The 21,908-nt window shown below is 39.1% G+C and overlaps 1 protein-coding gene and 1 long non-coding RNA gene across 14 annotated transcripts in view; one reads left to right on the forward strand and one right to left on the reverse strand.

The window, feature by feature from the left end:
• On the reverse strand, positions 4,372-13,572 carry LOC102165105. Its single transcript, XR_002346868.1, has 4 exons — positions 13,437-13,572; positions 10,976-11,137; positions 5,186-6,380; positions 4,372-5,096 (listed from the first exon to the last, which is right to left on the reverse strand). It is a non-coding gene; the product is annotated as an uncharacterized LOC102165105 (long non-coding RNA).
• Positions 13,497-21,908, forward strand: part of SNCA (synuclein alpha) — a 140,584-nt gene continuing 132,172 nt past the window's right edge. The window contains 2 exon segments of one of the 13 annotated variants that reach the window (NM_001037145.1): positions 13,497-13,574; positions 16,181-16,326. In NM_001037145.1, coding sequence (NP_001032222.1) covers positions 16,206-16,326 — 121 coding nt within the window. In that variant the 5' untranslated portion in view covers positions 13,497-13,574; positions 16,181-16,205. 13 annotated transcript variants of the gene reach the window in all.

Below are 21,908 nucleotides of genomic sequence, written 5' to 3' on the forward strand. Positions count from 1 at the left end.
GGAAACCGCAACCTCATCGATACTAGTTGGGTTCGTTAACCTCTGAGGCACGGTAGGAACTCCCTAATGAAAATATTAAGTAGTCAAACTAGAATGATACAATGTTTTATTGAAATAGAATTGATTTACAATATTATATGAAGTTCAGGTATATAGTACAGTGATACAGTATCTTTACAGATTATACTCCATTAACATTTATTATAATAGCTATAATTCGCTATACTATACAATCAATATAGCCTCATTGTTCATCTGTTTCATACATAGCAGTTGGTGTCTCTTAATTCCATACCCTAATTTTTCCCTCCCCTCTTTCTCCCTTCTGATAACCACTAGTCTGTTCTCTATATCTGCGACATTGTTTCTGTTTTGTGTATACATTCGTTTGTTTTATTTGTATTAGTTTTAAGATTCTACATATTGGTGATATCAAACAGTATTTGTCTTTTCTGTCTAACTTATTTCACTTAGTACAGTATTCTCCAGGTTCATCCATGTTGCTGTAGATGAAAGAATTTCATTCTTTTTATAGCTAAGTAATGTGGTCCAGAATGTAATAAATAAACCATATCTTATCTATCTCTTTGTTGATAGGCACTTGGGTGGCTTCCATATCTTGGCTTTTGCAAATAGTGCTGCTATGAACATTGGAGTGCATGCATATTTTCAAATTAGTGTTTTTGGTTTTTCCAGATATATACCTAAGATTGGAATTGCTGGATCATATGGTAGTTCTATTTTTAGCTTTTTGAGGAACCTCCATATTCTTTTCCATAGTAGCCATACCAATTGGCATTCCCACCAACAGTGTACAAACGTTCCCTTTTCTCTACATCCTCTCCAACATTTGTAGCTTTTGATGATAACCATGCTGATATATATGAGGTGATGGCTGTTTTGATTTGCCTATCCCTAATAATTTTTTGAAGAACATTTTGAATCAAAATATCATTCAATCTTTTCACAAATGCAGCAGCCTACCTTTAGGAAGCTTGTGGAGAAAACTGCCAGGTTTTCAAGTTAAGCATTGTCAAAAACAAAGCAGAACCCTAGCCCTCACAGGAGTCCCTTGGGTAAGTAGACAGTTTCCTGCAAAAGAAAACAATAGACTCCAAAGAGAGACTGAGTCCTGTAAACTTGAGATCAAGGGGTGAAAGGGTTTGAGAACCTCCTGGGTCCTTACCCCAGACACATGACAGGCACCAAAAATAGAAAAAAATAATTGTTTTCGTTTGTTCAACAAATGTCCATTATAGGAACTAACCATTTAGTAACACATAGGTACACAATCAAAATGTCAAAGGGTAGAAAAACATACATCAAGATGAATCTCTTAAAACATAAATAGTCTGCATCTGTTAACCCCAAACTCCCAATCCACCCCCCTCCTCTCCCTCCCCCTTGGCAACCATAAGTCTATTCTCCAAGTCCATGATTTTCTTTTCTGTGGAAAGGTTCATTTGTGCCATATATTAGATTCCAGATATAAGTGATATCATATGGTATTTGTCTTTCTCTTTCTGACTTATTTCACTCAGTATGAGAGTCTCTAGATCCATCCATGTTGCTGCAAATGGCATGATTTTGTTCTTTCTTATGGCTGAGTAGTACTCCATTGTGTATATATACTACATCTTCCTAATCCAATCATCTGTCGAACTATGTCTAGTCACTTATGATGGAGCATGGTAATGTGAGAAAAAAGAATGTATACATGTATATGTAACTGGTCACCAAGCTTGTACAGTATAAAATTGACAGAACACTGTAAACCAGCTATAATGGAAAAAAATAAAAATCATTATATAAAATTTAAAAAACCATAAATAATGTTTTCTATTGTCTCTACCCAATTTAGGAACCAACATGGACACTTTCTGCTGAGTTGTCTGAGCAGTTTGGATTGAAAGCCCTATAGGGTAGGAAGTTGAGAAGTTAATGGATGCTTTTGATCTTCCAGCTGGTTATAATGTGGTGAAATCAGATAATACATCCTTAATATCCTGCTTATAATTCAGCTCTTCCAATTTTCAGCTCTAAATTGCATTTATTACACCAATGATTTTGAGGTTAACCTCCCTACCACACCGATTCAAAGAATGAGAGCTGAAATGATGACGGTCATAGGATATTGGTTAGGCTGGTTTTGCAGCCTGAAATTCAAGCCTCAAAATTGTATTTTTGGTTGTGTGTATTTATTTTAAAATATTCATAGTGCTAGCTTTTGTTCTCTACTCTCAGATTTTATTCCCCACCCTCTGAAGTCCGTAGAATACAAAATAAACACCTATGAAGGAGGAGATGGACTAGTGCTAATTCTATGTATTTTATTCCCTGTCATATTTAATTATGAGAGCATACACAAAGGGGTTAAAATAGTGAAAACTATGGCCTCCACATCATCCGCTGGGGTGATACTGGTTGGTTGATCTTGGGCTGGTCATTTTGCTTTTACAAACTTCAGACCTCCCAGGAAAAATACCATGACAGGGCACATTGTGTAGCTGCATAGTTTCATTTGAAAATATAAGTAACATCCTGAAGTAGTAGTCTTCTAGAGCTACCATAACAAAGTACTACAGACTGGTGGCTTAAATAGCAGGTATTTATTTCTCATTGTTATGGGGCTAGAAGTCTGAGACGAAGGTCTTTCTCCTTGGCTTGTAGATGGCTGTCTTCCTCTGGTATCTTCACAAGGTCTTCCCTGTGTGTGTGTCTGTATCCTAATCTCCTCTTTTTATTTTTATTTTTTTAATATTTTTTTTTATTTTCCCACTGAACAGCAAGGGGGTCAGGTTATCCTTACATGTATACATTACAATTACATTTTTTCCCCCACCCTTTCTTCTGTTGCAACATGAGTATCTAGACATAGTTCTCAATGCTATTCAGCAGGATCTCCTTGTAAATCTATTCTAAGTTGTGTCTGATAATAATCTCCTCTTTTTTAAAGGCCACAAGTTATATGGGATCAAGTTCACCTCAATGACCTCATTTAAACTTAATTAGCTCTTTAAAGACACTCTCCAACTGCAGTCATGATCTGAAGTGCTGTGGGTTAGGGCTTCAACAAATGAAATTGGGAGGGACATGATTCAGCCTGTAGCAGTTGGGATGTTAACTCTACCAGCTATTCCTGCCTTGGTAAATGAAGACCAGTATTTTAGGAAAGAGAAAGTCATGAAAAATCAAAAGACAAAACTGAGAGAAAGGATAGGGTGAAAAGAGGGTAAGAAAAATCCTGACTGAATGACAGCCTTCCTAATTATATGAAGTTCTACATTTTACCCTCTATGTATTCAGAGGTTTCTGCATTGCTCTCTGTCTTCATTAAAGGTCTCAACATGTCAATCAGAACACACAATTCACATATGGAAAATTTCCTCATGATGCCTTCTCTAAATCCCTAGAAAAAATAAATTTGCATATTTGGCAAGCATGCAGAAGCTCAACTCCATTCCAGTCCTGATAGAAAAATTTGAAAGGATTTTAGATGAGAGTTGTCATATTATTACTGTCTCTAATTAACACTCTAAAAGGTATAACATTCTTTCTATGCAATTAAGCGCTACTCAGAAAGGTATTAAATTCATTTTTTTTTCCCCTTCGGGGAGAAGAGAGCTGGGGAAGAGAACTTGAGAAGTAGGATTATAGTGATCACGACGGTATAAATCATCCAGACCAAGAAAAAGTCAGTGTTTTAATAGAGAAGAATATCATGTAAAAAATAACTCCATGAGCGTTGCCAGCTAGTTATTATAAGCAGGAGTGGCTAGAATACATGTTCTGTAGAATTCTCTTGCTGGGGTACAAATGAAAGAGGGTGCTCCATTCTCCGATAGGGACAAGTGACTCTGTCTAGATGTTTCTCCTTGGAAAATGGACTCTGAGAGGCTGATGCTTTCGGCAATGGAGAGAAACATTTGCCTTGCTTCACTACTGCTCTCCTCTGCCACTCTGCTAGGTCATTTTTAGGCCATGATAATGTAAGATGCCTGTGAGCCTCCATTCATCTTCAGATAAGCGTCTGTGGATCCTTGCGAGATGTGCTCCATAGCTTTGTGATAAAGACAGAGGACACGAACCACTGGCAATATTCTCAGTGAAGTTTCCAAACTTCTGGAAGAAAAGCAATCTATTTTATTTTTTTTTAATTTTACAATGGTTTTTATTTTTTCTATTATAGCTGGTTTACAGTGTTCTGTCAATTTTCTACTGTACAGCAAAGTGGCCCAGTCACACATACACGTATACATTCTTTTTTCTCACGTTATCATGCTCCATCATCTGTGCTATACAGCAGGATCTCATTACTTATCCACTCCAAAGGCATAGTTTGCACCTCCTAACCCCAAATGCCCAGTCCATCCTACTCCCTCCCCCTCTCCCTTGGCAACCACGAGTTTGTTCTCCATGTCCATGATTTTCTTTTCAATATACTTATGTTAAACATTGTCAAAAATTACACGCATATATGTGACTATTAACTAAATACTGTATACATACAACAACACCGAAAGCTCATCAGCTACTTCCATCGATGACCTAAGATGCAGCTGGCAGTACCGATGCACTCTGATAGATTTGGGGGGAAGCTATTCTAATAGCGCTGACTTTAGTGATAGAGAAAGGAAGAGAATTGTTTTAGAAGGATTTTTATGTTTTTGAATATTTTCATCTCTGACACCTTTGGCTCTTGGAATTTGTTTCAAATTTTCAAACTTGGATTTCCAGTGTAAAGGATGAAGCGGGTACAATGCATACATTGTGGGTGGTGGACCTCCCTCCTTCAGCTTCACATCTTGATGCCAATCCTTTCTTAGAGAGTTTTAATTTTATAGACAATAACATTGAATGGTTTTTAATAAACTGTTTTGAGAAATTAGTAATAAGTAAGAGACCCTTGGGCCAATTCTCCTTTGCGTCTAGGTAGAATCCATCGGATGCTTGATTTTTGTTTTGGAGGTTTTCTGCTTAACTGGAAAAGTTTTTATAACTCACTTTCTTCTCATACTGTCAGGGTTCGTCAGTGTCCAGAACTAAGATCCATTCTTTACTTCTGCAAACATTATTTCGTCCTATGCCGCATTTGTCTAAGGAAAAGAGGAGCAAAATGATTGATTATTCTACCTGCTCCTCCCCTAAAATAGGCCTTTTAAGTAGAATCAGTTTTTTCACATACCATCGTAGTGGTGATTTACACACATTAGCTCAATCCATTTTCACCAATTTACAGGGTAGGTACAGCTAATCCTTATCTCTTCCAGAGCAGAGTGCAGAGCGCAAGCAGAGTGAAAGATCAGATGCAAGCTTATGTGGCTGCATTGCGTGCTGCTTGAAAAGAATATTAGACATACTGAAATTTTATTTGTTTCTTCCTTTTTCTTTTACACACTTTTCTTCAATGAGCATAAGCTATTTATGTAACAAAAGATAAAAGAGAATTCTATTTATAGAATGTCATTTCAGTCTGTCCCGTCATCGCAATCCATTAATATTTAACATTATCTTGAGAGCGTTTTTTAATTATTTAAATGTACCCTATAGGTTAAGACCTTAATCCAAGATCAACCAGTAGACTGAATTCTCAATTGATTGTTGCTATAGACACACAGAAATAAACTAAGGCATTAAAAGCAGATCTCTTTTACATTGAAAACACTTAGCAAATAGCTTCACTACTATTCTTTCTTTACTGTATGTAACATCTGCATTACATGTATATGTGTGTATGTATTTAAGTATCATATTGTTTTGTCTAATCTTGATGGTCTTGCAAGTATATGCTGTTTTCTTACTCGAAAATCAGCTATACACATTTGATTAATATCATCAGACTTTTAATATAAATCAGTTTTTTCTTTTGATGATGAAATCATGTAAAAATCTTTGTTCTTCTTCCTTCTGGTACATGTACTTAAAGACATATCTGTGAAACATCTGTTAGATTTCTTGTTGAAATTGGAAATTTAAATATTTAAGTAGGTCTATTTCTTGCTTTAAATTTTGGTAACATAAAAGAAAAATACACAAACCATTTTCAAACCTTTAATAGCCAGTACTATATGTATGTAAAACTCCTTCTTTGCCATAATTTGATTACTTGGGTTTCTCTTATCTTATCTAAAAACAGAAACATAAAAAATATCCTATGTTTTAAGGAGGAAAGTTAAAGGAAATTTAAATAGAAATAGACCCCAAAAGGAATCTGTAATCTAAAGGAGAGTCATTGTTTACCATTGAGAAGTTGATTCAAAGGAGCTCATTCATGGAGTTCTCCTGCAGCGCAATGGGTTAAAAATCCAGCATTGTCACTACAGCAGTCTGGGTGTCTACTCTGGCACAGGTTCAGTCCTTGGCCCTGGAAGTTCCACATGCTGTGGGAATGGTCAAAAAAAAAAAAAAAAAAAGAACACATTTGTAACACTTTATATGTGAAAAATTATTAGAATGAATACATATACAAATTCTTGTCTTATTCTTTCTTGTGAAGATGATAGAAAAAATTAAATTCGAGTTATGTTTATAAAAAGTAAACATAAGTTAAAAATAAGCAATTGATTATATGATACAGTGCAATATTTTTAGTCAAAATGATGTTATAAATCTGTATTTATATGGGTATGTTTTATTAGCATTTATCAAGTAACCATTAAGAAATAATTTCTTCTCACTTCCTTGTTTTACTCTCTTAGTAATTTAAATTTCCAATTTTAGGTGGGATAACAAGTTTTCAAAACGTTAGTAATGTGCTTTTTATATAGTGGTGAAGAAAATTTCTTAAATGCCACATCATCCTTCGAATTATCTACAGAGGAAAATATATCAGATGCCTGGATAATTATGATATTATAATATACGTGCTCATTTTGCTAATTTGTTATGATTTCTCTGCTTATGAAGGTATTATAACTTCAGTTTAAAACATCACGCAAAAACATTATAAATTCCCCTGAAATGCTTTTTCATCCATTTATTTTCTGCTCTCCTGTACCCAGATACTGCTGAAAGTGTAAGATGTCACTGTCTCATCCGTGTGTCTCTTCTTCACCCACCTGGAATGTTAAAGCTGTGTTTATCCCTGAACTGGATACTCATTCTGAAGCCTTTCAGAGCTGCTGTCACCATATGTTGTACCATTTTATTTTTCTCCTTTGGAAAATGAACATCATTCATTCATACAGAACTCTGCCACCACCCCTTTGAAGAAACCAGGTTCCAAGAATGTAAAACGCTCAGTAAAGACTCCACATGATGTTTTTCGTTTTTTTTTTTTTTTTTTTTTTTTGTCTTTTTGCCTTTTCTAGGGCTGCTCCCTCGGCATATGGAGGTTCCCAGGCTAGGGTCAAATCGGAGCTGTAGCCACCAGCCTACACCAGAGCCACAGCAACGCAGGATCCGAGCCACATCTGTGACCTACACCACAGCTCACAGCAATGCCAGATCCTTAACCCACTGAGCAAGGCCAGGGATCGAACGCGCAACCTCATGGTTCCTAGTCAGATTCGTTAACCACAGAGCCACGACGGAACTCCTAAAGACACCACATGTTAATTCTATTGTTATTACTATATTTCTTCAGGCTGCTGAAGCAAATTGCTATGAGTGACGTTAATGTAATCTACACTTAAGGAGAGAAAAGAGATATTGGCAGGTGTTCAACTAATGACCCCATCCATGTTTCTAGATTCTTCACACTCTAATGCCCACAACTTCCATCCCTAGTTGGAGATCCTTCACTTCCAGAGTGAGCCAAAGTTATTGAAGGGAAGGCATCTGATACCTCAGGTGAGTTGTGGGTAGGAGGAATAATGTTGAAACTAGTGTAATGAAAAAAAAAAGTGTTTTTAGGACACCCTAAAACATATAGGGTAGATAATAATAATGGCTACTTGTACTGGGAGCTTCCATGGTGCTTGTTCCTTTGCTAAGAAGCATATTACTTATTGTGCATAACAATCACACAAGTGAAATATCATTCTCATTTCACAGATAAGAAAATTTGAGAGTTTGGATACTTGCTCTCACTCCTGCTACCAAGTAGTAGAGCACAGCTAAGTCCTTGCATTTAACTTGTGTCTAGAACCTCTACTTTCAGAAGTCTACCATGCTTACCAGGGTTTAGTGCATTCTTGAGCTCGTAACTATGTTTTTCCTTCTAATACTGAAGTTATTTGAAGTTTTTGTTTGTTTCATTTTTTACATTTCTATTGAAGTATAGCTGATTTACAATGTTTCAGGTGTATAGCAAAGTGATTCAGTTCTTATTCGTTCTTTTTTATGGGTGAGTAATATTCCATTGTGTATATATATACATTGCATCTTTATCCATTCCTCTGTAGATGGGATGTTTAGGCTGCTTTCCTGTCTTGGCTATTGTAAATAGTGCTGCAATGAACATTGGGATGCATGTACCTTTTTGAGTTACGGTTTTCCCTGGATAGATGCCCAGGAGTGGAACCACTCAATCATATGGTAGTTCTATTTTTAGTTTTTTAAGAACCTCCATCTCATTCTGCATAGTAGCTGCATCAATGTACATTCCCCCTAACAGTAGAGCAGGGTTCCCTTTTCTCCACACCCTCTCCATTTTTGTAGATTTTTTCTCATTGCTGCACCCATGGTATGTGGGTTAAGCTTGAATCTGAGCTGCAGCTGTGACCTATGCTGAAGCTGTGGCAACACTGGATCTTTTAACAAACTGCCCAGGTCAGGGATCAAACCCATGCCTCTGCAGTGACCTGAACCACTGCAGTTGAATTTTTAAGCCACTGTGCTACAGTGGGAACTCCTATTTTTAGACTTTTTGATGATGGCCATTCTCATCCATGTAAAGTGGTATCTCATTGTGGTTTTGATTTTCATTTCTCCAATAATTAGCAGTGTTGAGTACCTTTTCGTGAGCATGTTGGCCATCTATTTGAACTTTTAGATCGCAAATATTTAAACATATTTTCTATCTGACTTTAAATCTTTAGTCTTGGAATCTTGCATGACTTCATACTCTTAGCACCACAAACCACAGGGATAGTTGAAATAATATCCAATTGAATTTTATATATTTTACATGGTACTTTCTTAGAGTCATAATTTATGGTAATTCCACTTTTTTTTTTTTTTTGTCTTTTTATGGCCACATCCATGGCATATAGAGGTTCTCAGGCTAGGGGTCAAATCAGAGCTGCAGCCTCAGGCCTGCATCACAGCCACAGTAATGTGAGACTGAGCTACATCTGCAACCTACACCATAGCTCATGGCAACACTGGATCCCTAACCCCCTAAGCGAGGTCAAGGATTGAACCTGTGTGCTCATGGATAGTAGATTTGTTTCCACTGAGCCACAATGGGAACTCCCGTAATTCCACTTTTTGAGGATATGCTATAATATTAATAAATACTGTCAATATGATAAATTACACATGCTAGAACAAATGTCCATTATTTTTCATTGCATATGGTATTGTAGAATCAACAGGAAGTTGTCCACGGGGTCAAATTAGATAATCTCCCTTGGACTTATATACACTCTGTGTTACTCTTCATATCTCTTTGGAGTAGATTTACTCTCCCATCTCAAGCACAACGCCTTTCCAAAATCATACATAATGCCACCCCTAATGTATGCATTAGGCTTTCCCTTCTGTGCCCACTGTGAAATTACAAGAGAGGCATTCCAAGATCTCACTGCCTCCTATTTTTCATATAGCTGCTGCAAGGGAGAGGAAGGTGCAGGTAGTGAATAAGAAACAAGTGGCCCATGAATCTGACTAGTCATCCATGAGGATGCAGTTCCAATCCCTGGCCTCGCTCAGTGGGTTAAGAACTGGCATTGCTGTGACTTGCGGTGTGTTGCCGTGAGCTGTGGTGTAGGTCGCAGACATGGCTTGACCCGTGTTTGTGTTGCTGTGGCATAGGCCAGTGGCTACAGCTCTGATTCGACCCCTAGCCTGGGAACTTCCATATGCCACTGGCGTGACCCTAAAAAGAAAAAAAAAAATTTAGGAAAAGAAACAAGAGGCCCAAGAATCAACATTACATTGCTCCTTCTCTTCACAATAAATATGGAATATTACTCAAAGATAGTAGAGATGATATTTCCCTCACTTAAACACATTACATCAATTCTTATCCTCTTTTCCATATTTGGTCATGGGCAGTTTTCTTATTTTTCATGTCATTCCACTTTTCAGCACAAGCTTACCACATGTCACACCTAAAAGATCAGTTGTTTATGGAGAAAGCAGAGAGTCTAGGTTAACCATGCATTTCATAGAATGTTAATCATTAGCTAAATTACTGTATTAAACTCAGATAAAATAATCCTATTAAAAACTAGCAAAATACTTGGATTTCATTTATGAAAGAGAACACCAATATAAATGTAGTCATTAACAAAATATGCACAGCAGTAATGCCTCCCCATAGGTTATTCTTCCATATTTCTTATGAGGTGTAGGTGATTCATGAGTTTTTGTTTTTTTTTTTTTTATTTTTTTTAGTTTCAATTTCAAGTTGTATTCCATTAAAAATTTACTCAAGCCGATGCTGTTGACTAACGATAGAAAATAAAGAAAACAAAAACAAAACTTTAACTTCGGTCCCCTTCTTTTTCCTTGAGTAATTCTGCCTCCTTAGGAATACTGAACTAAAAGACTACACGTAGAACAGAAGCAATGCCACTATCGATATTCCCAGTTATTGAAGGTTTATGGCCTGCTTGCTGCATTCAAGGCACTTTAAGGAATGAAAAGAGGAATAGAACATAGACTTATAATTCTGAATGACAGCAAAGTATTTTATCATTTTCTTTTTTGTGTGAGGGATGAGAAATCATCTTTCCCTGCAGATGATTAGCAGTACAGAAATGGCAAAATTTCAAATATGAATGCAGCGTTTTAGGACCCAAATGCCCCTTTATTTCCCTTCCCACGTCCAAATTCAAAGGTTATTTGTCACAGAACCGGGACTCACCTTTTTTCCTCCCACTCTATCCCATGCCCAATCTGTAAGGTTCCAGAGGGTTTGGCCAATTCAGGAGACAGTGTGCCTTCTGGAATAGTTCCTGCTGGATTATCTCAGCTCTGCCACATTTTCTGCCTTTTACCAAAATTTTTGGGGCTTTGGATTCCCTGTCTGCAAAAGGTACATAATAAAACTTAACTTTCCCACTTACTATGATTAAATGATACAGTAATTAGTTCTTTGCCAAGCATAAAGTACCACAGAAGGGTGTGGAATCATGCTATGCTACAAGAAGCACAAAAATGCTCAACACCTGCTTCAAAGTAATTCTCTCATTGGTCCGTGTAGGGTATAAGGTATGTCTCACTTTATTCACCCTTTTGACTTCTTAAGGAGGCCCCTGTTAAGCTATAAATATGTCATATAATTGAATATTTAATATTTATATTAAATAACTAGTTGTGATGTGTCACTCAGGAAAACATTTGTTATTGGCAGTAATAAAGGGAAATAATTGAAAGCAATAAAAACACCAACACTACTGGAGTTCCTGTTGCAGCTCAGTGGTAGCAAACCTAGCTAGGATCCATGAGGGCTCAGGTTTGATCCCTGGCCTTGCTCAGTGGGTTAAGGATCCAGCATTGCTGTGAGCTGAAGTGTAGGTTGCAAACGCAGTTTGGATCTCACGTTGCTGTGGCTATGGTACAAGCTGACAACTACAGCTCTGATTGGACCCCTAGCCTGGGAACTTACATATGTCATGGGTGTGGGCCTGGAAAAAAAAAAAGAGAGAGAGAGAGAGAAAGAAAAAGAAACACTACCAGTTCATGCAACAACACAGATGAATATTAGGCTAAGTAAATATAAGTAAAAGAAGCCAGATACCAAAAAAAAAAAAAAGTTCATACTGTATAATTTTATTTTTAAGAAATTCTAGAATATATACAACTTAAAAGGGCACAAGGAAACTTTCTGGGGTGATGAAATGTTTCATGTATTTATTTTTAACGGTGTGGGTTCCACTAATGTATGTCTTTTCCCCTCTCTCTTTTTATTGGAGTTTTTACTGAAGTTTTGTTGAAGTAGAGTTGATTTACAAAGTGGTGATACTTTCTGCTGTACAGCACAGTGATTCAGTTCTACGTGTACACACATTCCATTCCCTTTCAGATGCTTTTCCCAGCATGTATTTTTCAAAACTGTTTTAAGGGAACACTCAAGAGCTGAGCCTATCGCTGTTTATAAATCTTACTTAAAATTGAGAAAAGACCATTGAAATAGTATTGTTTATTTTAAAAGATTTATATTTTATGGATGCAGGGTTAAATATTTACAGATGAAAAGACATATATAATTCTTGGGATTTAGTAAAAATTGGGGGAAGGAGTAGTGATAAATATAGGGAATAGACAAGAATGCAGATGCACGTGGTTGACTGCATTAGAAAACAATGGAAGGAGTTCCCGTCGTGGCGCAGTGGTTAACGAATCCGACTAGGAACCATGAGGTTGCAGGTTCGGTCCCTGCCCTTGCTCAGTGGGTTAACGATCCTGCGTTGCCGTGAGCTGTGGTGTAGGTTGCAGACGCGGCTCGGATCCCGCGTTGCTGTGGCTCTGGCGTAGGCCGGTGGCTACAGCTCCGATTCAACCCCTAGCCTGGGAACCTCCATATGCCACGGGAGCGGCCCAAGAAATAGCAACAACAACAATAACAACAACAACAACAACAAAAAAAAAAAAAAAGAAGAAAGAAAACAGTGGAAGCTGGGTGATATTCCATGGAGAGTCCTTTATTCTATTTTTGTTTTTGTTTTGCTTTTTAGGGGTGCACCCGCAGTATATGGAAGTTCCCAGGCCAGGGGTGGCTGGACCTGTAGCTACTGGCCTATACTACTACTACAGCCACAGCAACACCAGATCCCAGCCCTATCCCTGACCCACACTGCAGCTCATGGCAATGCAGGATCCTGAACCCATTAAGTGAGGCTGGGGATGGAACCCGCATCCCCACGGATACTAGTTGGGTTTGTCACTGCTGAGCCACAACAGGAATTCCTATTCTCTCCATTCTTGTATGTTTGAACATTTCCCATAATAAAAAGTTGAAAAGAGAGGGATCATCTTGGTTCCTCTCCCTTTACAAGAGAAAACTGAACATAACTTGTATTGGCTCTCAAAGCCAAAAAGCAAACCAACTTCCAAGTTTCCTTCCAAGTTCCCCAGGAAACAAAATAGGAGCGTTTTTAGAAAGCCTACTTTTTAAAAGGGCCGACCATCAGTGCAAGGAGTAGGTTAAGCAATATATATACTTGCTTCCCATCTCTTTGGGTTTCAAACTGTTGTTTTTGTAGATTTAAATTACTTTTTACTCACATTCCAGAATGTGAGTCCAAGGATCAGAGAAATTCCCCCCCACACACACACAAATAAACACAAGACAAGCAAAAAAAAAAAAAAAAATCTGCAAAGACCTGTTTTTTCCCCTTCCAGTTCTAAAAGCATCCTCCTATTCCAGGCAAAGCAAGCAGAGGCAGTCTGTTAGGGGGAGGAGCTTGGTTCTCCATTCCGGTGTGATCCAGGAACAGCTGTTTTCCCTCCAGCTCTGAAAGGTGAAACTGTGTCAAGCAATGCAAAAATTGTCTTGAAGCTCGTGCATGTGTATGTCTGTGTGTCTGTGTGTGGGATGGGGTAGCCTGTCAGCCCCGAGGACAACGTGAATCAGTAGTCGGAAAGGTGAGTGGTATGTGGAATCTCTCTTTTCAGAAGGGGCCCATGAAATTGGATATGACGGTTCAGGAGACTCAGTCACTCTGGATTTATCTCTTCCATCCAGGAACAGGAATCTGGAAAGTAAATCCCATTCTGAGAACAAAACGCCTTACAGCCGCTGGGTTTCGACGGCTGGGGAATATTTATTCCTTGATCCACTGATGGGAAAAATCAGCGTCTGGCAGCCGCTGATTGGTGGAAAGAAAATGGTGATAGTGGGGTGGGAAGAGGATTTGACGAGCCTCCTCCTGCCTCCTCAACCTGTAACTCATCCTTACTAGTCGCCTCTCCACCTGCCGGACCACTTCGGGCTCAGGAGAGGTTAAGAACAAACGTTAAATCCGGAGAATAGTTAAACAAAAGCTTCGTTAACATTGTGTCCTAAGGACCCTTCATCCAATTTCAGTGATGCGAGGGAAACCTGCGCTTGGTCCTGATGCGGGTACCTTCCGAAGCTACCTGTCTCCTTTAGCAGCTCCCCGAAAGACTGGCGCTATTTTGGTGGTAGAGCCCTCAGACCCCACTTCCCCGGGCTGGCTCATGACGTGGGGGTCCGCAGGAAAAACCGGGGGGAAAGGCGGAGACTGGGAAGGAGGGGGGATGGGGAGAGAGAAACAGACATCAGACATCAGCCCAAGCCTCAGAGCTCCGGATCGCCGCCAGAGCCCGGGCGCCCCTGAACTTGAGGTGAACCGCCCAACACCCCACCTTCCAGTCTCCCAAGCCCAGGCGGGCGGCTGGCGTTGGAGGTACAGCCTCCCACCACCCCCATCCGAGAAGAGGAGTGAAGTGCACGCGGCGGGGAAAGCAACGCGCGCAGGGAGCGGGGCGGGGAGCGGCGCTGACAAATCCGCTGCGGGGGCGGGGAGCGGAGGAGAAGGAGGAGGAAGACGAGGAGAAGGACCGAGACCACTAGAAGGGGACCCAGGAGAGGGGGCGAGAGACAGAGCGCAGCGACGTGGGGGTGAGGTGTGTGCTGGCTTTGGAGCAGACCCGGGGACCGCGCCTTGCCTTTGGCAGCCTTGGCGCTCTTTCGCCGCCTTCCCTTCCTCCCTTCTTCTGCCTGGAATCCTCTCGTGCGGGGGACGGGGAGTGGCGATTCGACGACAGGTTCGCGGGTTCCCTCCCACGCCCCCAGCCTCTCCCCCCAGGGTTGTGCCGACAGCCGCCTCCGCTGAGGGCCATCCCTCTCCTGGTGCCGCCTCCACCCTTCCTGTGCGCTCCTATCCTCCTCCCTCCCATTTAAATAATATTTAGGAATTGTTTTTAAAATTTTTTAAGTGGGTGCGGGGAGGATCGGAGTTCTCAGGAGCCAAGGGAATCAGGTAAGTACCTGTGAATCTAAGTGGGCAGCTTGGGAAATCTTGGAGAAAACCTGGTGGGAGAAGAGTCATTGCGGCGCCTGGGGGGGGGGGGGGGTTAGTGCTGCGGTGAGGACCTGCCATAGTCGAGTCTCTCTTAGAGGTGGGCACTGACCCCTTTGGTGAGCTTGAGGAAAGTAAATTGACTCGGCTTACCTCTCTTCTCGTCCTCAAAGGCTGAGCGGTCTGGATTCTCCGGGATACGCTTTTCCTTTGGGAAAGTCGAGGATGCTCGAAGGATTATAACTATTCAACTTTTATTTCTTACTTTCCTTAAATCCCCCAGCCCACCCTCTCTGTTCTCTCTGTAAAGTAAGCAAGCTGTATTGGGCAAGCCTTTAAATGGAAGCGCAGAGAGAGCAAGTCAACAGGTGGGAAGGGGTTAACAGGTGCTGGGCGCCGGGTGGGTGGCGGGTTCAGCGGGCTAACTCCACCTCTGGCAGCTGGCGCGCATCCGGAGACTGCCTGCAGGTGTGAACGCTCCTGCTTGCCTGCTCAGGGTAGACAGCTGAAGGTGGGGTACAGCGTCCAGTGGGTGAGAGCCACTGCAGGTGGGCTTGCAGTTGGCCTGGGGTTCAGCCACACCCAGAGTGAGTGGTTCTCTTCCCACCCCTCTTCCTGATCAACCTGTTAGCTGTTTGGGGGATTTATTTTGAGTATCTCTGACCCCCCCTCCTCCAGCTCCTTTTTCCGTTTCCTGTGATCTGTCTTCTAAACGCACTTCTAACTTAACACCTTCATCGTTTGGACCCTGGGAAATTGAAAGGGGGGAGGGGGTAAGTCCTTTCATGTAACTCCACTTGGAATGCGGTGAGAACAACTCAGATGATTCATCCCAATCCATGTTTAGGAGGCTAGACTTCCACCAAACAAGATGGATGGGAGATGCTAAATTTTTAATGCAAAAGCTAAAAAAAGGCTGCTTTGTCCAGTGGTTGAAACAGAGGTACACCTACAAGAGTCCTGCATTTTTTTTGGGGGGGGGCGGGGGAGTCTACTGATCTTTCAGTGATTTTTACCTTGGGTGGTTCTAATTTCGTTTTGTTTTACCCCAAAGTTCTCAAAGTGTATTTTGTGTTCTCCAGTGTGGTGTAAAGGAATTCATTAGCCATGGATGTATTCATGAAAGGACTTTCAAAAGCCAAGGAGGGAGTCGTGGCTGCTGCTGAAAAAACCAAACAGGGTGTGGCAGAAGCAGCGGGAAAGACAAAAGAGGGTGTGCTCTATGTAGGTAGGTAAGCCCTAGATGTCAATTTGAAATTTATTTATGACTGGTGGGTTAGGGTGATTGATGCCTTAAATGCTGGTATTTCTCAGTTTTGCAGCTTCACTTGTCAAAATGATGGTCTGAGTCAGAGGTTTGTGTAGGTAGGTGAATGTTTAAGTTTGAGCTGATAGTAAAAAAGTGGGGCTGTTTTGTTTTTCCAGATTATTTAGCTTTGCAATAACACTTTGTACTTTGTTTCTTTTTTTTTAATGAATCTTTCTATGTGTAAGTAACCATAGTTCTAAGGACAGTTTTTAAAACTCAGTCTTTAAAATATTCTTATTCTTTTTTATTATTTGTTTTAACAAAGCCATAAGCTTTTGATTTCTTCTATCATGATAATATTTGCTAATTTGAGTGCATTCTAATTTAAAAATAAGACTTTGATATGACCTTGAGATACATAAAGAGAGACCTACTGTAGCCCTAAAAAGGAAAGGCAGAAAAAGTCTTTGATGGAGATACTTCTGGTGATGACCTGCTAAGCTGGGGACTCCAGAAAGTACTTGAGGGCTGCCATCTCTGAGCTGTTGATATAGTTCCTTTATCTAATGAGACACACAATAAATTGTGAAATTGATGGTTATCATTTCGACCTGTTTATAAATTCTCATCTTGGAATATTCTTGCAGACCCTCCCTGACTCTCTTTACTTTGAACTGTGTTAGGCTGGAACTTTATAAACCGCTTCACATTCTCTGAGGAAGGAAGGGGCACACACATATAGACACACTCATCCATAGAGATACACACACATACACATGAGGCGTACACTCACCCACTGCCAATTCTGCCTCTCTTCTTTCTCCTCTGAGCTTTTCCATATTTTCTGGTAGCAGCTGTAGCAACAGTAGCCACAGGATGAGCAATAAGGTGGAGGATAAGCTTGTTGCATGACATAGAATACCCTGCCTCTGTCTTTGGGGTGACATAAAGCTACACTATCTCTCCAACATAGATGGGCTGGAGAAAAGTTATGCTTGGAATGATTTTTATTATCCTTCTCATACTATTTTTTTTTCTCGATGGTTATAGATTCTTTTTATGTTGGCTTAATCTAAACCATAAATCTCCAATTAAATTACTTTCTCTCTCAAAACATATTTTTTGCAAATCATTGGATTAAAAGATGTCACAAGAGGGAAGAATTGATCAGTTAATTACAGGTTTTTTTGTGAAGTGTGAATTATACATCTTTTTAGATGGAATTTGGAATACTGAATCATGACATGCAGATAACTAATATCTTTATATTTGTCCCCAGTTTTCCAAGTTGTGCAAGTGCATGCTTATAGCTATTCTTTGATTTCAATTACTTTATAACTTGTAACTTTAAAGATTTTTAGTATGATAATATCCACTTTATTAGTTTTTAATGAGTCCAGAAACTACTACATATTAAATTAGTACATTGCTGTTTTCCCAGTAATAAACAGGACTATCATCTCAGAAACTTTTTGTTCTCATTGTCAACTATGAGTTTGGACAAATAAAATTCTTGTATTTTTTAGAGAGTGATAATCCTGTTATTTGTTTAGAGATTATTATATGAAATTTCAATTTGTTTATGTGTCATATACTTAAAAAATCATCTTCAATGTTTATTATGGTATTTAACACATAGTACATTCTATAAATTATCAGTTATGTTTTAAAGTCAATTAAAAGTTGAATGCAAATATAGGATTCAGGATGAAAAGTGACCTTGTGAAGACACAGTAATGTAGCTCAGGAGTAGGCAAGATTTTTCTGTAAAGGGGTAGACAGTAGATTTTTAAGGCTATGATATCTCTGTTTCAACTACTCACCTCTGCTCTTATAGTGTGCAAGAGCCACAGACAATAAATAGGGTGCCTATATTCCCATAAAACTTTACTTACCAAAACAAGTGAAGAGTTTATTTGGTCCATAGGCTATAGTTTGCTCACACCTGATAAAAATAGAAAAAATGTAGACTCGATGTCAGACAAACCTCAATTCCAGGCCAGGCTACACCAACTATTACCTCTAGGGTAGTGGGGAAGTTACTTAACATACCTAAGCATCCCTTTCCTCATTTGTAAAAATATGATTTTGACAGATGCAACTCTGCTGCAGAGTTTTTGTGAGAATGTCATAATAAAGCAGAACATATGAGTAATAGCCATACTTTAAAAAATGGAAGACTTTAGTTCTTTAATATTTCTTAAAACTATTTCTTAGTGGTTTTAAGTTAACAGAGAAATTGAGAAAAAGATACAGAGGTTTCCCAAGTACTCCCTGCTCCCTCCCACCCCCCGCCCCAGGCATAGCCTCTCCATGACCAACACCCTTCATCAGAGTTGTGCATTTGTTACAACTGATGAACCTACAGTGACACATCATAATCATCCAGAGACTGTAGTTTACATTAGGGTTCACTCTTTGTGTAGTATATTCTGTGGATTTGCACAAATGTATAATGACATGTATTCATCATTATAGTATAAAATTGAGTATTTTCAGTGTCATAAAAATCCTCCATGCTCTGCTTTTCCATGGCCTTCCCCCAGCCCCTGGCAACCAACCTATGATCATTTTCTGTGGTTTTGCCTCTTCCAAAATGTCACGTCGTTGGAATCACATAGTATTTACATCTAGTATATACCCATATAGTACGTTCAGACTGGCTCCTTTCACTTCATCATGTGCATTTAAGGTGCGTCCATGCCTTTAAATGGCTCATTTCTTTTTAGTGTAAATAATATCCCATTATCTTGATGTACCACAGTTTGTTTATCCATTCATCTCCTAAAGGATATCCTGGTTGCTTCCAAGTTGTGGCATTCTTAATACAGCGCTGGTAAATATCCCTGTGCAGGTTTTGGTGTGGGCATGCGTTTTCAGTTCCTCTGGGGAAGTATCAGGGAGCACAGTTGCTGGGTCATATGATAAAAATATGTTTGTTTGCTTTTTTAAGAAACCATCAAACTGTCTTCCAAATTGGCTGTACCGCTTTGCATTCCGCAGGCCGTGAATGACCATTCTTGTTGCTCTTCTTCCTCAGTGACATTTGGTGTAGTCAGTGTTCTGGATTTTGGCCATTTTCATAGGTGTTTGGTGGCATCTCATTCTTATTTTAATTTGCATTTCCCAGATGACATAGGATATGGAGCATGTTTTTAAAAGTTTATATGCCATCTCCATCTATTTTGGTGAGGTGTCTGTTAGGTCTTTGGCCTCTTTTTTAGTCAGCCTGTTTTCTTACTATTGATTTTGAAAAGTTCTTTATCTGTTTTGCATAACAGTCCTTTTTCAGATGTATCTTTTGTAGGTATTCTCCTGTCTGTAGATTGTTTTTTCATTCTCTTGACATTGTCTTTCACGGAAGTTTTTCATTTAAATGAATTCCAGCTTATTAATGATTGATCTCATGGCACTTGTCTTTGGTGTTAGCTCACCTGTGACCATAGCAGGTTAAGGATTTGGTGCTGCTACAGCTGTGGTGCAGGTTCATTCCTTGGCCTGGGAACTTCCACATGACCTGGGTGGGGCCAAAAGGTCATTGTCGTACCCAAGGTTATATAAATTTTCTCCTATGTGATCTTCTAGGAGTTTTGTGTTTTATATTTAGGGCTATGATCTCTTTTGGGCTACGATCTATGTGTTTGTGAACGGTGCAAAGTTGGTGTATAAAGTTATTTTTTGCATGTAGATGTCCAGATGTTTGCTTAAAAGACTACCTTTGCTCAATTTTAATGCCTTTTTTCTTTTGTCAAAAATCAGTTGATTATATTTATGGAGATGTATTTCCAGGCTCTCTGTTCGGCTCCCTTGATTTATTTGTTGATTCTTTGACCAATATACACACTGTCTTGATTTTACTGTCACTGTCTAGTAAGTCCTGAAGTTCGGTGGTGTCAGTTCGCTGACTTTGTTCTTCTCCAATGCGATGTTGGCTATTTGGGGCCTTCTACCTCTCTGCACATACTCTAGAATAAGTTTGTCAGTATCCACAAAATAACTTGCTGGGGTTTTGATTGAGATTATATTGAACTATAAACCAAGTTGGGAAGAACTGACTTCTTGATAATATTGTATCTTCTATTCATGAATGTGAAATATCTCTCTATTTATATAGTTCGATTTTATTGATCAGAACTTTGTGGTTTACCTCATGTAGATCTTGCATATATTACATTAAATTTATACCCCAGGTATTTTATTTTTTTGGTGCTAATGTAAATACTATTGTGTTTTGAATTTCCAATTCACTTGTTCGTTGCTGGCATATCAGAAGGTGACTGACTTTTTAACCTTATCTCCTGCAACCTTGCTATGATAACTTAGTTCTGGGAGATTTTTTTTGCTGATTCTTGACAGTTTTTTTTCTTCTTTCCCAATATGACACCTTTTATTTCATTGTCTTAGTGCATTAACTAGGGCTTTTAGTATGATGTTGAAAGCAGTGGTGAGATGAGATATTCTTGGCTTATTCCTGGTCTTAGTAGGAAAGGTTTTAGTGTCTTACCATGAAATATGATGTTAGCTGTAGGGATTTTGGAGATATTCATTATCAAATTGAGAAAGTTCCCCTCTATTTTATTAAAAATAGGTGTTGGATTTTGTCATGTGCTCTTTCTGCATCTGTTAATATGATGATGTGATTTATCTTTTTGAGCCTGTTGAGGTGATAAATTACTTGACTTTCAAATGATGAACTGGCCTTGCATAACACTATTATAACTCCCACTTGATTGTGGTATATAATTCTTTTTATACATTGTCGGGTTTGATTTCTTACTATTTTGTTGAGAATTTTTATAAAGCACACTTTTATGTATAGAAGCCAGGGTTATTATTATCAAATAAACTCTCCAACAGAGTAATTACTTTGTCAATATATTTTATTTTTATCATTTCATTCTTCCTTACAAGAACTATTGTCGATAAATTGTTGAAAAATTAAAAATGACTGAGGAAAATTTTCTGATTTCACTCATGGCTGAAGAAGTTTGGCATACTGTTTCCATAAGCCTCTTGAGAAAAGTAGTCTCATTTCTCTATAAAATTATATTTCAATAACTATATTTTAACTAACTGAAGAACCACCATAAAAATCAGTGTTACTTTTTTATATCTATTTTTCTCCTTTTGTGACATATTTGTCCTAAATTTTCAAGTGACCTGCTTCAATTTAATGGACCAAAAAAAAAAAAAAAAAAAATCTCTCAGAGTTCCCATCGTGGCTCAGTGGTTAACGAATCTGACTCAGAACCATGAGGTTGTGGGTTCGATCCCTGGCCTCGTGCAGTGGGTTAAGGATCCGGCATTGCCATGAGCTGTGGTGTAGGTCGCATACTCAGCTCAGATCCAGTGTTACTGTGGCTCTGGTGTAGGCCAGAGGCTACAGCTCTGATTGGACCCCTAGCCTGGGAACTTCCATATGCCTCAGGTGCCAGCCCTACAAAAGACCCAAAAAGGACACACACACACACACAAAATCTCTCAATCAAATGGTTTAGAAATTATAAACTGAGAACCACATTCAAAGGAAGAAAACATTGCGTTCCCTTTATATAATGCCA

The sequence above is a fragment of the Sus scrofa genome, chromosome 8 (assembly GCF_000003025.6).
Source record: "Sus scrofa isolate TJ Tabasco breed Duroc chromosome 8, Sscrofa11.1, whole genome shotgun sequence".
Lineage (NCBI taxonomy): Eukaryota > Metazoa > Chordata > Mammalia > Artiodactyla > Suidae > Sus > Sus scrofa.